This window comes from Lepidochelys olivacea, assembly GCF_965140295.1.
Source record: "Lepidochelys olivacea isolate rLepOli2 genome assembly, chromosome: 2".
Classification (NCBI taxonomy): domain Eukaryota; kingdom Metazoa; phylum Chordata; order Testudines; family Cheloniidae; genus Lepidochelys; species Lepidochelys olivacea.
Window position 1 is genome coordinate 266,131,623 of NC_140412.1, and position 16,389 is coordinate 266,148,011.

The 16,389-nt window shown below is 50.4% G+C and overlaps 1 protein-coding gene across 2 annotated transcripts in view; it reads left to right on the plus strand.

The window, feature by feature from the left end:
• Positions 1-16,389, plus strand: part of NBEAL2 (neurobeachin like 2) — a 183,691-nt gene that overhangs the window by 75,326 nt on the left and 91,976 nt on the right. For both annotated transcript variants that reach the window (XM_084620646.1, XM_084620647.1), the window contains exons 3-6: positions 5,926-6,090; positions 13,972-14,053; positions 15,621-15,745; positions 16,076-16,158. In XM_084620646.1, the coding sequence (XP_084476772.1) occupies positions 5,926-6,090; positions 13,972-14,053; positions 15,621-15,745; positions 16,076-16,158 (455 nt within the window). The remainder of the gene's footprint in view (positions 1-5,925; positions 6,091-13,971; positions 14,054-15,620; positions 15,746-16,075; positions 16,159-16,389) is intronic.

A 16,389-nucleotide genomic window follows, 5' to 3' on the forward strand; every position in this document is an offset into this window, starting at 1 on the left:
ATGAGTGCAGGGGACTGGACTACGTGACGTCTCAAGGTCCCTTCCAGTCCTGTGATTCTATGATTCATTCCTGCTCATGACTTGCAGATGCTAATCTGTCTAAACTCTGATCATCCAAGGATAGGTTTTTTCACTACTCTCCCCTACGTCTGTCACAATATTGTCTGGAATTACAGTAATGTGGAGCGTAACCATGGCTATGCAGCCAGGTCTTCCAGTCCTCTCCACCTTTCCATGCCCACCACCTCCCTAGGTAACCCATTCCAGTGCTTCACCACCCTCCTACTGAAAAAGTTTTTCCTAATATCCAATCTAAATCTCCTCCACTGCAACTTGAGACCGTTACTCCTTGTTCTGTCATCTGCTACCACTGAGAACAGTCTAGAGCCATCCTCTTTGGAACCCCCTTTCATGTAGTTGAAAACAGCTATCAAATCCCCCCTCATTCTTCTCTTCCGCAGACTAAACAATCCCAGTTCCCTCAGCCTCTCCTCATAAGTCATGTGTTCCAGTCCCCCAATCATTTTTGTTGCCCTCCGCTGGACACTTCCCAATTTTTCCACATCCTTCTTGTAGTGTGGGGCCCAAAACTGGACACAGTACTCCAGATGAGGCCTCACCAATGTCGAATCGAGGGGAATGATCACGTCCCTCGATCTGCTGGCAATGCCCCTACTTATACATCCCAAAATACCATTGGCCTTCTTGGCAACAAGGGAACACTGTTGACTCATATCCAACTTCTCCAGTAACCCCTAGGTCCTTTTCTGCAGAACTGCTGCCGAGCCATTCGGTCCCTAGTCTGTAGCGGTGCATGGGATTCTTCCGTCCTAAGTGCAGGACTCTGCACTTGTGCTTCTTGAACCCCATCAGATTTCTTTTGGCCCAATCCTCTAATTTGTCTAGGGCCCTCTGTATCCTATCCCTACCCTCCAGCATATCTACCTCTCCTCCCAGTTTAGTGTCATCTGCAAACTTGCTGAGGGTGCAATCCACACCATCCTCCAGATCATTAATGAAGCTATTGAACAAAACCGGCCCCAGGACCGACCCTTGGGGCACTCCACTTGATACCGGCTGCCAACTAGACATGGAGTCATTGATCACTTACGCGTTGGGCCCGATGATCTAGCCAGCTTTCTATCCACCTTATAGTCCATTCATCCAGCCCATACTTCTTTAACTTGCTGGCAAGAATACTGTGGGAGACCGTATCAAAAGCTTTGCTAAAGTCCAGGAACAACATGTCCACTGCTTTCCCCTCATCCACAGAGCCAGTTATCTCATCATAAAAGGCAATTAGATTAGGCAGACGTGACTTGCCCTTGCTGACTGTTCCTGATCACTTTCCTCTCCTCTAAATGCTTCAGAATTGATTCCTTGAGGACCTGCTCCATGATTTTTCCAGGGACTGAGGTGATGCTGACTGGCCTGTAGTTCCCAGGGTCCTCCTTCTTTCCTTTTTTAAAAGATGGGCACTACATTAGCCTTTTTCCAGTCGTCCGGGACCTCCCCTGATCACCATGAGTTTTCAAAGATAATGGCCAATGGCTCTGCAATCACATCTGCCAACTCCTTTAGCACTCTCGGATGCAGCGCATCCGGCCTCATGGACTTGTGCTCATCCAGCTTTTCTAAATAGTCCCAAACCACTCCTTTCTCCACAGAGGGCTGGTCACCTCCCTCCCTATGCTGTGCTGCCCAGTGCAGTAGTCTGGGAGCTGACCTTGTTCGTGAAGACAGGCAAAAAAAGCATTGAGTACATTAGCTTTTTCCACATCCTCTGTCACTAGGTTGCCTCCCTCATTCAGTAAGGGGCCCACACTTCCCTTGAATTTCTTCTTGTTGCTAACGTACCGGAAGAAACCCTTCTTGTTACTCTTAACATCTCTTGCTAGCTGCAACTCCAAGTGTGATTTGGCCTTCCTGATTTCACTCCTGCATACCCGAGCAATATTTTTATACTCTTCCCTGGTCATTTGTCCAATCTTCCACTTCTTGTAAGGTTCTTTCGTGTTTAAGATCAGCAAGGATTTCACTGTTAAGCCAAGCTGGTCGCCTGCCATATTTACTATTCTTTCTACACTTTGGGATGGTTTGTCCCTGTAACCTCAATAAGGATTCTTTAAAATACAGCCAGCTCTCCTGGACTCCTTTCCCCCTCATGTTATTCTCCCAGGGGATCCTGCCCATCAGTTCCCAGAGGGAGTCAAAGTCTGCTTTTCTGAAGTCCAGGATCTGTATTCTGCTGCTCTCCTTTCTTCCTTGTGTCAGGATCCTGAACTCGACCATCTCATGGTTACTGCCTCCCAGGTTCCCATCCACTTTTGCTTCCCCTACTTATTCTTCCCGGTTTGTGAGCAGCAGGTCAAGAAGAGCTCCGCCCTTAGTTGGTTCCTCCAGCACTTGCACCAGGAAATTGTCCCATACACTTTCCAAAAACTTCCTGGATTGTCTGTGCACTGCTGTATTGCTCTCCCATCAGGTATCGGGGTGATTGAAGTCTCCCATGAGAACCAGGGCTTGCGATCTAGTAACTTTTGTTAGTTGCTGGAAGAAAGCCTCATCCCATCCTGCCCCTAGGTCTTGGCCAGAATGTTAAATTGCGACTCCCTTGGTTAGAGCTATGCTGCAGGGGGAGGTGGAGGGGACAGGGAGACCTGGCCGTGGTTATGCCGTATGTTAGTGAAGGGCTCTGGCATGGCTCTGAGCCATGGCTGCTGTGGGGGAGATGGGGCAAAAGGCATGCATAGCACCATTGCAGCGAGGGGTAGCTGGATGGGAAGTCCGATGAAGGTAATGGAAAGGCTTCCACTGACTTCACCGGGCTGTGGCTTGGACTTGGACCTAGGCCTGCAGAGGCCAGAACTGGGAATGCTGCTTGTAGGCTAAGTGACTTGCTAGCATGCTTACCGCCCCTGTCCTGCTGGTGCCCCCCATGACACCCCACGGAGCCACCCCTAGGACCTTCACACTGTCCAGACCTTTGCCTAGCCAGCCAAACCAAGGTGCCTGAATGGGTGCCATGGGAGAAGTGAGGAGGAACTCCCTGCACCCCCCTCCCTGCTCTAGGGCTCCCTGTACTGTGGGGCTTTCACCCAGACCAGGGGCAGTCTCCTGAGGCACCCAGGCCCCTGTACCGATAGGTCACTCACAAGGTGGCCTTGCTTGCTGCCCTCGACAACGCCTCCCTGCTTCCAAATGTCCTCAGCCGTCTGTCTCGCTGGGCCACCCCCCTTTCCCCTGTAGGCTTGGAGGAGCAAGTCTGACATCTCCTCGTTTGGTAAAGCCTGGCACCAAGCCCTGTGGTTCCAGGCTCCACATGGTGGTGGTTCATCGGCCTGGACTTGGCTGAGAATCTGATACCTGTCCGGTGAGGAGAAAGACAGCAGCTGAAGGCACCTGCCCGTGTCGGGAGAGACTCTTGCTCTCCAGTGCAGTGGCCTGTGTAAGCTAAATGCCATGCAGCGTAGTTAGTGTGGTGCACATCTCTCCTCTGGTCTATGGCCTGGCAGTAACCAGAGCCTGGGAGTTGTCCTTTATCTCCCTTTCCCCAGCACTGTGCCCAAAGCTCACCAGATCCGGCTTCTTTCATAGGACATCTGGTGGGTCCCTCTTTACCACCAAAGCCCAGGGTATTTAGTTTAGTTGTTGTGATGAGTGTCCGGTAACCAAATTTCAACTTTCAATAGCTCTAGTAAAAGTCAGTCCTGCAGCTGCCCCCGAAGTCAGATGGGCCATTGTTGAGCACTGCTGACATTCATAGAACTATCCAGTTACCACAGCTCTGAACCCACTGATTCTGGGTCAGCGATCGGTGCAGTTGTGGGAGAGGCTGTGCCACGGGGGACAGGGATGCGTATATGAGGAAATAATCTTGATAGGTTTCAAATACTGGAATTGGGAAAGGTTCAGAAAAGGGCAACAAAAATGATTAGGGCTATGGAACAGCTTCCGTATTAGAAGAGATTAATAAGACTGGGACTTTTCAGCTTGGAAAAGAGCCGACTAAGAGGGGATATGATAGAGGTCTATAAAATCATGACTGGTGTGGAGAAAGTAAATAAGGAAGTGTTATTTACTCCTTCTCATAACACACGAACTAGAGGTCACCCAATGAAATTAATCGGCAGCAGGTTTAAAACAAACAAAAGGAAGTATTTCTTCATACAATGCAGTCAGCATATGGAACTCGTTGCCAGAATGTGAAAGCCAAGACTATAACAGGGTTCAAAAAAGAACTAAAGTTCCTGGAGGATAGGTCCATTGATGGCTATTAGCCAGAATGGGCAGGGATGGTGTCCCTAACCTCTGTTTGCCAGAACCTGGGAATGGGCGACAGGGATGGATCCCTTGATGATGACCTGTTCTGTTCATTCCCTCTGGGGCACCTGGCACTGGCCACTGTCGGCAGACAGGATACTGGGCTAGATGGACCTTTGATCTGACCCAGTCTGGCTGTTCTTATGTTCAAATAGAAACAACCGGTTGTGCTAAGTGCTTCAGCTTCACCTGTTAGGCCCTAGCTGGGGGTGTCAGGAAATTGGTGGTGACCATGACAGAGCTGTTATCTTACCCTTGTACGACAAACAAAAGTAGAAATTTCTTTTAGCTGCCACCTGCTCTGCCCTAAAGTCAGTGACCTACTTTGTGTCTCATTTGCAAATAATGGCCCAGGGCAGGTTTTGCATTTTAAGATGAGTTTGTTTCTGGACAGCAGTCACTCTAAAGAATTGGTTGCTTCTATCCTGCTTGCCATGTTTGTCCCAGTGGGACCCTGGAGACTCCATGTGGGACCAATGCAATCTTATTCTGGAATAAATGTGGCCTCACATGGAGTTATTCAGGAATAGCTACTGCCCTCTAATGCACACCCTGCCTTAATCTGAATTACCTTGCAAATGTAAACAAGGCCTAACAGAAATGTTTGTCCCAATCCCTCTCCCCCAGCTTGTGCCTAGCCTACAAGGCAAGACTTCTGTTTCCCTCCCTTTCAAAGCTAGGAAATGTTAGAAGGGGCTAGAGAAAGATCCCAGTGGTTCAGTAATCACTGAAATGTAGGCCTGGAAGGGACCTCAAGAGGTCCTCTAGTCCAGCCCCCTGCATGAGTAAACCTGCACCATCCTTTTGCCATGTTTTTCTAACCTCTCCTTAAAAAACCTCCAAAGAGCTAGGGGTTGCACAACCTCCCTTTGAAGCTTATTCCAGTCCTTACCTATTCTTCTAGTTAGGGGCTTTCCCTAATATCTAAGCTAAATCTCTCTCTGCTGCAGATTAAGCCAATTTGCATCTTTTCCTACCTTCAGTGGACATGGGGAACAGTTGATCACCACCCTCTCTGTATAACCACCCTTCACACATTTTGCAGACAGTTAATGACTATGTCCAGCCTTCCTGTAGCACTCCTTACCTGTAGATCTCTGTGTTGGCACAGCGGCGGGTCAGGATGACTCCCTCCCTGTTCATGGATGGCGGTGTGTAGGGGCGGAGAATGAAGAAGACAGAGCAGAAGTGACTCTGAGAGGGGCCATAGCGGGGCAGGACTGGGAATAGAACCCAGGAGTGTTGCCAACCTCAAGCATTATGAGTCAGAGCCACCCAAAATCACGAGACTTAGAATCCAGCACTCATGACTTCTTTCCCACCAGTTCTCTTTATTATTGAGACCTGGTAGGGGTCACACTTTCAAGCCTCTTCTCTGCCACAACAAGGGCTAGACCCTTTACTTTACTTTTTTTAATTAAAGCTGAGATTCTCCTGCAATCCCATGACTCCAGGAGTTGGGGCTTGAAGAAAAACACCAAATATTGTGAGACTCAGGATAAAAACAATGCGGTGGCTGCATCTCCCCCTTCCCAGAATGCAGAGACTGGGGGTGCCAGCTCTTAGACTAATTGTTTTGTTCCCTCTTCCCCCTACCCCCAGGCCAGAAGATTCAGTCTCTGAGATCCCGCTGCTCCCACGTGACGTCCTGCACGTGCTGAGCCAACAGCTGGCGCACTGTGTGGCCCAGATGGCCCGCGAGGAGGTGGCCGAGGCGGGCCTTGGCCAGGCGCTCCTGCACGTCAAGTTCTTTATCATCATCTGCAGGTAGGCTGGAGAGTCAAATTGTTGTTCTGGTGAAGTCTGTGAGAACCGCTTGGAGGCCTCAGAGGACCGGATCCTGCTTCCCAAGCCCTCCAGGTTTACCATGCCAGCATAAAACAGCTTCTTTATTACCTTGCTGGTTACTCAGAAGTCCAAACAACACAGTTCCCTTAAAGTGATCCAGCCTCAGGCCTCCATCTAGGTACCCACTCCAAGTATGATGAAAATTTCTGTAAATCTTATTTCATCATATAAAAGAAAGGGTTCTGCCCATTCCAAAGGATCGGACACATCACCTCCCAGGTTAATGAATCTTTCAGATTTTACCCAAATACACACTACAGCCAATTCTTATTAACTACACTAAAATTTATTAAAAAACAAAAGAGAGAGAGTATGGTTAAAAGATCAATATACATCCAGACACGAGATCAGTTCATTTAGGTGCAGATTCATAGCCGAGATGGTGAGCTGAGTGGTTGCAAAGAGTTCTTTCAGAAGTAGTTAATAATTTATAGTCCAATGTCCAAATATCACATTTAGGGCGTACCAGCATAACTGGGACCCCAATCGTGCAACTCAAACTTCCCCTGAAGAATCTTAAGCAGACCTGAGATGACAGAATCAGGACCCAAGGATCTATTTTTACAATTTCATGTCCTCTTTGATGAGTTGGGAGTTCCTCGGGGAACAAAAGGTAATTAGGATGACTTTGAAGGAGGTCCATCACTGGTACTTACCTATAGGAATTAACATAAGACTGTTTGCTTGTTCCTCCACCATTCACAGATTATTTGCTATGCATTTCAAAGAGAGATGAATATCGAGATTAGACGAAGGTCTTAGACAAAGGTTTCTAACCATCAGAGGAGTGAAGTTTTGGAATAGCCTTCCGAGGGAAGTAGTGGGGGCAAAAGATCTATCTTGCTTTAAGATTAAACTCGATAAGTTTATGGAGGAGATGGTATGATGGGATAACATGGTTTTGGTAATTAAATATTCATGGTAAATAGGCCTAATGGCCTGTGATGGGTTTTTAGATGGGGTAAGATCCAAGTTACCCGGGAAAGAATTTTCTGTAGTATCTGGCTGATGAATCTTGCCCATATGCTCAGGGTTTAGCTGATCGCCATATTTGGGGTCGGGAAGGAATTTTCCTCCAGGGCAGATTGGAAGGCCCTGGAGGTTTTTCGCCTTCCTCTGTAGCATGGGGCACGGGTCACTTGCTGGAGGATTCTCTGCTCCTTGAGGTCTTCAAACTACAATTTGAGGACTTCAATAGCACAGATATAGGTGTGAGGTCTTTTTTAGGAGTGGTGGGTGAAATTCTGTGGCCTGCATTGTGCAGGAGGTCAGACTAGATGATCATAATGGTCCCTTCTGACCTAAATATCTATGAATCTATGAGATATCCCGTGTTTACAATTCATTTAAATGCTCGGATCTTCTTTTGACCTCTGAATTATCAGAATACAAGTTGATTACCTTGTTGACCCTACTCATACATATGTAAATACACAAACATTATCTCCCCACATGTCTTCTGTGCGTTATTTATTTTTCTAGCCATGTGTGACACACACACAAACCCAGCGCCCCCTGCCAGGTTTTGCGGGACCTGACGAGGCAGAGCCCTCTCCCCCAGCGATGCGCGGGGCGGGGCGGGGCCCTGTATCCAAGACAGCAGTTTGTACAGTTTCTATCTCTGGTTCGGTTTCCATGGAAACCAATCCACCATCACTTTCAACATTGCATTTTAAGCTCTGGGAAAAAAGACTCTCCCATCCCTGCTGCCCCTGCCCTGCCCTGCCTTGTCTGCAGGCCGCATCTCCACTGTGGTTGCCTGCAGACAAGTTTTGGGGATCACCTCCTTCTCTTACGGGGCACCTGGTGTCCCTCACGCCTAGCGCTTAGATTTCCACCTAGCGCCCTGTCTAATGGCTGTGTGCTGTAAAACACCACTCAAGGCAGCCCTCTGCTGATCATCCCATAATGAGTAGGACTTTAACCAGAGGCTGATGTGAGAAGGTACCCTCCCGAGTCCTGCTCCTCGCCTCTGCGTCCTCCCCCCAAGCCAGAGCTCCCACCACAAGCCCACCTGTGGTTTCCATTGCTCTGCGGCCTTGGGATTCATACATTCAGGCAGACGTGCCCTGGCTTTGCAGGGCTTGGAAGCGAGAGAGCCTTGAAGTGCAGGTCTGAGTTTTCCTCAGCGTGTTGGATTTGGGGTACAGTTGGGAGGGTTCTTGTGTCATCTACCTCAAGCCTAGTTTCATATCAAAATGAACCCAGAGCCCCCGGCTAGCTCCTGGCTGTGGTCAGTAGCCCTCAGCCCTGGCTTCCCCTTCTCCTTTCAGAGCACGAGCTGGTGGTTTTTATTCTGTTGCTAATTTTGTGGTGAGACTATTGTGTTCCTTCAGCCATTACTAGCCTTGGCAACACCAGGATGTGTGAAGCCTTTAGCTTATCTTCCTGCTATCTAGCCACCCTGGCCTTTTGAAATAGGGAGGAGGGACGGCCCGATGCCATGTGGGGCAGGTGAAAGCACTGGGGTCTGTCTCAGTTCCGCTCAGGGCAACTAAGCAGGAGGTGGGTCCCTGCGCCGGAGTGTCTCGTGGCCGGTTACCAAACGTCTTTCTTAGCACTGGGTGATAAGGGGGCGCAGCTTAGCTCTTAGCAGCCTTATCTCCTGGAATTTCAGGAGCCTGGTCGCTGCTCACGTTTCGGGTTGGCCCGAGGGCTGGAAAGGGGGGATGGCAGAGGACCTGTGGGGGCAAGGGAGCCAGGGATGGATGAGAGGAGGAAGGAAGGTGGCTACAGGGGAATGAAGGGAGAATGCAGAGGATACGGTGCTGTCCAGGGGCTTAACCTCCAGACTGCATGGTTCCCCCAACACCAGCCATCCCCACCCCCATCTTTCACTTCGCTGAGGTGCTGAAATCTGCCAGGACAATATCGAATGTTGCTGCACCCTTGACATGGCTAGGGGGAGTGGAGGGGCTTTCCCTGGATCTACCCTCCAGAGCCCTTGATTCTGAGCCAGCCCAAGTCTCTGCTGAGCCAGCTTGGGGTTTGTTTGTTTTTTTTTCCGTTGACATGTTATTTCTCAGCGACAGCTGCGAGGTGCTGTCACGTTGCCCTGCCTCACCCGGGAGAGCAGCCCATCCTGCTTCAGTCCAGCATCAGGGGTACGTTCACACTGGAAAGAAGCTGGAACTCGCTCATGGTTCAAATCCTCCACCTTGCGGAGAGCAACTTCGGTGCTAAGAAACCCCGGGTCTTATTCTGACCTCCGCTGTGCTGGGGGTGACCGGGTTGATCCCGGTGTGACCCAAGACCAGAACTGGAGTCCCTCCTTTAAGGGGCCCCCTGAAGTCATGCCACGTCCTGCTCCGTTCCGGGAAAGTCTCCAATTCCTGAACCTCCCTTGCTGCCTGCCTCCCGCCCCCAGCACTTACTGAGCACTGACAGTCTGTGTGGTTCTTCCTACCCAGGTCCTTCTCTGGTCCTCATGGCCATAGGATTGAAGCTGCTTGCAATCATGAATGGACTCTCAACGCCCCCAGGAGATAGGGCAGTGCTAGTATTCCCCATTATTTACACAGGGAAACTGAGGCACGGAGGGAGTGACTTGGCCATAGTCACACACTGTGTCGATGGCAGCGCCAGGAACAGAACCCAGTCCAGTGTTCTAGCCACTAGGTCACAAAGTGCCTGGCCCGTCCTTTCGACCCGTCGCGCAGAACAAGCTGCAGTAGGTACGGTCCCTGCCCCGCTCGGCAGATAATGCAGCACTGAAGTATTTAGTGTCACAGAGGCAGGTACAGTGTTTACCCATTCTACCCATGGAGCAACTGAGGCACACAAAGTCACTTGATTAGGCTCCTCCAGCACTTGTCTGGCAGAGCTGGGGGTAGACCCAGGAGTCCTGTCTCCCAGCGCTGCACGGTAACCCCGAGTCTGTCCCCACCTCGCTGTGGGAGCCTTTGCTAGGGGGATGCAGCTGCTTGTATTGTCGGTTTCTCCTCCTCCCCCCCTCCCCCCACGCAACAAGAGCAAGGGAGGGGTCCGCACGCTGGCTTGTGAGGTGGGGAGGTGCTAGGGGGGTTCCGTTTGCCATCGAAAGGGGAAGTGGTGCTAGTAGGGTGAGGAGCAGCCACTTCAGTGCCTCTTTCCTGACTGCGGAGCAACGCAGCTTGTCCCCCTGGCTGCCAGCTGGGGCTGTCTGCAGCGCTCAGCGGGAGCCCTGGAGGTGCCAGGGGAGCACATCCAGCATGCAGGAGAGCAAAGGGGACAAGGCACTGGGAGGCGGGCTACAGCACGGCACGTCTGTCCCCACTCCAGTGCCCAGGGTGTAAAGATGCCTGGCTAGTCTGTGCTGTCCGCGTGGGTGGCCGACGAGAGGAAGGAAGCTCGGTGTTTACAGCACTGGACTAGGCTCTGCCACGGACTCACCATGTGACCTGGAAGTCACTTAATTGCTCTGGGCCTCAGTTCCACATCTGTACAATGGGGTTAATGGCTCTTCCTTCCTCCCTCCCACGCTCTGCCTTGTTTGTTTAGACGGCATGTTCTTGGGGTAGGCATCGTCCTTGCTGTGTATTTGTACAGTGCCTAGCACAGTGGGGCCCCCATCTCGGCTGGGTGACTGGAAGCTACAGTAATACCAGGAATGGGTTATGAGCAGAGAAGCAGCCCTGCTGACGCTCAGAACAGAGCCTTGCTCCTGGGGCTCCTATCAGACAGCCCTGATCTTCTTGCTGGGGGATGAATGGAGCTGGCAGCCATCAGGGGAGGGAAGAGGCTAATGTGGGGTTTGCCCTCTTGGCTGGGTGTAGCTAACAGAAGTCACGGGAGTGAAAACCTTGTGCGTCGGATGCAAGCGGGAGGATCTTTAGCATTTATGTTTCTGTCTTTTCATCAGCATTCCTAGCATCGTCCCCGTTGTAGAGAGGGAGACCGAGGCATCGAGCAGGCAAGCAACTTGCCCAGAGCCACATACCATGTTGGCAGCAGAACTGAGATTAGAACCCAGATTTCCTGGCTCCCAGTTCCCCTATTCTTAGCCGCTAGATCAGCTTAGCTTCCGATCATCCCCAGCCATGAAACATGCCCAGTAGGTCTCTTTCAGCCTTTGCATCCTTCCCCCAGCGCACCCTCAGGGTGGGGATGGAGTTTAGGAGAGGATTAAGAGAGAATGCTGATCCCCGAACGTGAGTGCTAACCTTGACACCCGCTCGCTGTCTGAGTACGTCGACACCTGCAGCAGGAGGTGTCAAGTCCAGCAGCAGGAGCCAGACCCGCCCTAGCTCTGATCGGGCTAGCACGTGGGAAGTGGAAGCGTGGCCACAGCAGCACAAAGGACTTGCCGTTCCCCGTACGCTCCCGTCTGGGGCACTGGGCACGTCCTCGCGCCACCTCTGCTCTGTGTGCGTTTTCAGCACGCTAGCCCACTCGCGTGGGCATGGCTCCGGGAGCTAACATCGATACGTCCAGCTTGAAGTGCAGACGTCCCCGAAGACACAGCACTTGTTTTGTTTTTCCCCCATCATAACTTGCAAATATTTCTGCTCCCTGGTAAATTTAAATGATCGACAAATGAACAAATCAGCTATTCCATGGCCTCACAAATCTCATTCTTCCACAGCCCAGTACAACCCTCCATTAGAAAATGTTCTGTGCTAGTGAATTCCTCCTCCGTTTGCTCCTACCTATACCCCTTGGCTGGCCCTCCCTGAAGGGCGATAGCAGGATTATTGTTATGTATTATGGCAGCATGTAGAAGTCCCAGTCGAGATCACAGTCCCATTGTGCTAGGTGCTGTGTATGCATGTAGTAAGAGACCGCTCCTGCCCTGAAGAGCTTACAGCATCAATGGAACAGACCGGGGGCGGGTGGGTGGGGGAAAGGAAGTAGTATCCCCATTTTACAGAGGGGAAACTGAGGCACAAAGATTGAGGGGTTTGCCACGGTCTCATAGGGAGTCTGATGTCCCAAGTGTCATGGCTGGGGCATGTGCAGTGAGGGTTAGTGGGTGGAGCTGGAGTCTGGGGCCTGGGACCCGAGTCGGAAGCCAGAGTCAGAAGCCAGGTACCAGAGTCAGAGGTCAGACTGCTGGGAGTCGCAGGCCCTTTAACTTGTCCCCCGGGAAGCCGGGCTGCCCCAGTACGGTGTGCCAGCTCTTGCCGGTACGCCCTACCCAGGCATACCAGCTTATTTTCACCTCTGCTGTTGACCCAAATGCTATGGCTGGAGATTCAGCCATGATGGGGACACTGGACTGAACAGAGGGGATTGAAAGATTGGTCCTGCCAAGAAGAGAGGTCTTGACTAAAACTGGTTGGGGAGGAATTTTGGCAGAAAATTTAGTTTTTCTTGGCAAAAATTTAAAATTTTAGCCAAAATCCAAAAGAACTTAAATTCTGAAGTGCTGCTGTAATACCTCATGGGAGTTGTAGTTTAGGTGACTCACCCCTATTCTCATCCATGGAGAGGGCTCCCTGAGTGGACTACATCTCCCATGAAGCAACATGGTCTCGCCTCTGGGTCAGGGGACGTCATGCATCATGGGAGATGTAGTCCAACCAGGGAGCTCAGCCCATTCAGAAGAATGGGGGATGGGAGGTGAGGCAACATGTCCAAATACTTCAGGTTTCCTCAGAAAGAAGATGTGGTTTTGCAAAAATTGAAGTTTCTGTAGAAATGGTTTCAATGGAAAATTCTTGACCAGCGCAAATCTTGAGCTACCCGCTCCTGTCTGTCAGGAGCATTTAAAATGTCATTTGCCCATCGAGGTTCTCTCTGATGCTCGGGTTGGACTAAGGGGTTGGTAGGGGAGAGGAGAATCTCGGTTGCTGTGATGGCCCATTGTAGACTGATGTAACTGGAACCTGTTCTACGCCAGGTCCAACCCGGCCTTGTCTGGTGGGGCTGATAAGCCTTCCTGGCACAGGGTACTTTTTACTGCCCCAGCCCTTGGAAGTTCACTTCTCTCTAGGCAACACTCACTTGGGGCGGAGTTAATTTCCCAAAGGGAATTTGTGCATTTGCCTCTGTGTCCTGATCAGAAAGTTCCCCTAGCTGAAAAGGGCTCTCGCCCTGTCTGACTCCCCCATGGCTGGGGAGGTGGATGGACAGACGTGGCCACCCTTTCCTTTCCTCCAATTTACCGCCTCCCTCGGTGGCAATTATCAAGGGACTTTTCTTTGGCTGAGGAGAGCTGAGTGGAACTCCACCAATGCCTCCCTGAGAGAGGGCAGTGGGCATGGCTGTAGAACTGGGACTGGTTCTACCTTCAATTACCTTCCCATCTGGGGCAAGCCCAGCTCCACCTCTGCAGTCCCCATTGCAGATCTAGAGAAGAACACTCTCCTTGGGAATGAATGGAATGAACGTCCCCATTTGCTACCGTGCTCAAGCACTTCTTCCAAGGAGCACTCTCTGAAATGCTAGTCAGACAGCAGGCTCAGCGTTACTGTCGGCTGGTGTTTGGTTGCTCTGTCAGACTGTTCTCATCTGCCTGATTGCCTACAGGGTGCAGCAAAAGACACATCAGGTTGAGTTAATTAACCTTGGGACAGTATTAGGGGTAGGGAGATGGCTCTTTTTTTGTTTTGTTTTAGACCCGGACGAGGGGACTACTGAATAGAAGTTGCCTTGAGGCAAGGGGAAGCCATGGGTAAATCACTAACTAGTGTGGTGATAGACTAATTCATTCAAAAACCAGGCAGAGCTCACCTGATTTTCCTCCTCCCCCACCCCCTGCCAGTCTACTGCAAATCAAGCTGTACACAGTTCGCAGCTTTCCCCTTTGCTGCTACTTATCTAAACCACTTGCAAGGATTTCTGATCCTCCCCCTTTTTTTTTCTCTTCTCCCCTTGCAGGAATTTAGAAAATGTCCAAGCCGACAGGACGCCAGTTTTTATCCACGAGGTGCTTAGCTTGCTGTTTGCATGTACAGCCAAGGTAAGCACCGGCTTCGTAGCATGTGTGTTTGTGCCAGGCACATGCCCAGTTAAACAGGGCCTCTAAATAACCCCACATGGAAATGCTTATGTCTGGGGTTGGCCTGTTGTTGAAATCAACCTGAAATACATATATGGGCTATTGATATTAAGAAGCCAGCAAAATGCAAGGCCTGTGTTATACAGGAGATCAGACTAGATCCCTTCTGCCTTGGAATCTCTGAACCTGGAATATACTGGCTCTTGGGCCACAGAGCTCTCTTCTAAGGCCTCATCGTGGGTGAAGTGTGTCGCTGACATGTCACACTGGGGCCAGGACACTGTATCCCGCAAGGAACAGCCATGAAGTGGCATGTTCCTATGCTGCACACGTGTTCTGCACTCAGTGAGTGAGACTCATGCCGGGGCAGCAGGCCCAGACAAGGTCCTGTGGACCATGTAATGCCATAATGTGTGGGTCTGAGTGGGACCCCTCTGCTGGGGTGAACTGGTAAATTATGGAGCTCGCATTTTCGTGACTTGAGAGAAGTTCTGATGACTGGCTGGTCCTCTTCCCCTCTCGAACAACCCTTACAGGCGACCCACAGAGATGAAACAAATTGGACATGTGCCTGGTTTATTTTGTTGAACGAAGGCAGCTTGAAAATGATGCTGCCCGTTTAATGCTAGACACCCAGATCCCACCCAGCATGCAAGACTCTAACTGGAGAGCTGAACAGTGACCTCCTAAATGTAGTTAGAGCTGTTGCGAGGGGCAGGGATTTCTTGTATTAGGCTGCATAGAACTTTTTTGGTGGCATTCATGTAATGCCAATGACTAATCAACACTTTGGAAAAGGAAGCTTTTGTTAAAGACTTCACGCCCTCAGTCCTTGTTAAAAAATCCACAGTAAACATCTCCAAGGCCTCCCAGAGGTCATCCAGAAACACCAGGAATGATCAGACTTGACATTATGGGGATTTCAAAGGTAAATAACAACCAGGAATAATTAAAACAAAAAAATCAAACCAACTTTTTCAGGCTGCATTTTTCTATCAAAGGAAGCCAAAAATGGTCAGCTGGGTTGTTAAAACATCCTTTGTGGGCATTGGCCACATTGCAATTGCTGCTTAGTATGACGCACCCAGTCATTTGGCTGTCTCCCCCTCTGCCTTTTTTGTTCATCTCCCTCTGTTGTGCCCCATAATATGTTAAGATTGTGAGATCTTCAGGGTGGGGACTGTCTCTTTAGTGTGTGTGTGTACAGCATCTGGCGCAGAAAGGCCCTCCGATCCTAGCCCATGTCCTCTAGAGGACATAGTAATAATAAAGGTCACCTTCAAGAGCAGTTGCGACAGACTCAAACACACGCTCTTCCACTTACTCTGAAGGAGCTTATGATCAAATGAGAGAAATTAGCCTGAATAATAATACAGCATTTTAATAGCACTTCACATCTTCAAGGCACTTTTCAGCAGCACGACTGAATGTTAATAAAGATTATTTAGTGGGGGGTGGGCAAAGGTTTCTTTTTGTTTGTTTGTTTTTAAAATGCTGCGGATTAACCAGGTTTCTTCTGTCCTTGCAGCTAAAGAACACCCCGGAGCAGTGTGCCCCCAGCAGGTCTCAGCTAGAGACGGTAACAATCTATGCATTGCACCTCTATGAATGCCTCTTCGACCCCTACCAGACGTGGAGGAGGCAGCTGAGTGGGTGAGTGGGTGTGGAGCAGTGTCCTGTCTGGATGTTCTTACTCTGCTGTGGTCTAGGCACACTGTCACAGCCCCACTGGCCTGCGGGGTCAAATTCAATGAGGAGCCATAATCCATTGCATAAAACCCGTCGGTGTGGGGTGTCGGAGCGTGGGGTCTCGAGACATGTCACTCCCCATTTCAAACATGCAGCATGACACATGGGCATCTAATGACTCTGCGCTGCACCACTCCGATGCCTTGGCCGAGTAATTTCAGCTCCCCCGCTCCCTGTTAGCTGCTCCCTGCCTGGAATCCTGTCTCACTTCCCCTGCATTTCCTGTGTTTCTAGGGAAATTGTCAGCATGAAAGAGAAGAGCAAATACAAGTTTGCACCAGCTGCTTTGCCTCTAGAGTTCAGCACTTTCTTCCAAGGTAAATGCCAAACAACCAACTCCCCCGCCTCCATCTCTGGTTGGAGGTTCGTCTGTCTCCAGTGCTGTTATCTCTCAGTTCAGGAGCCCTCCTCCTTCCCTACCCGTGCTGGAGTGAAATGTCACCCTAACCTTTCCAGCCGTTTGCAGGCAGTTATCGTGCTTAATGACCCTTGATTTCCTCCTCCCCAGCACTGGAGGCTCTCTGTGGTGTTGAAAAGAGCAAAGTTTG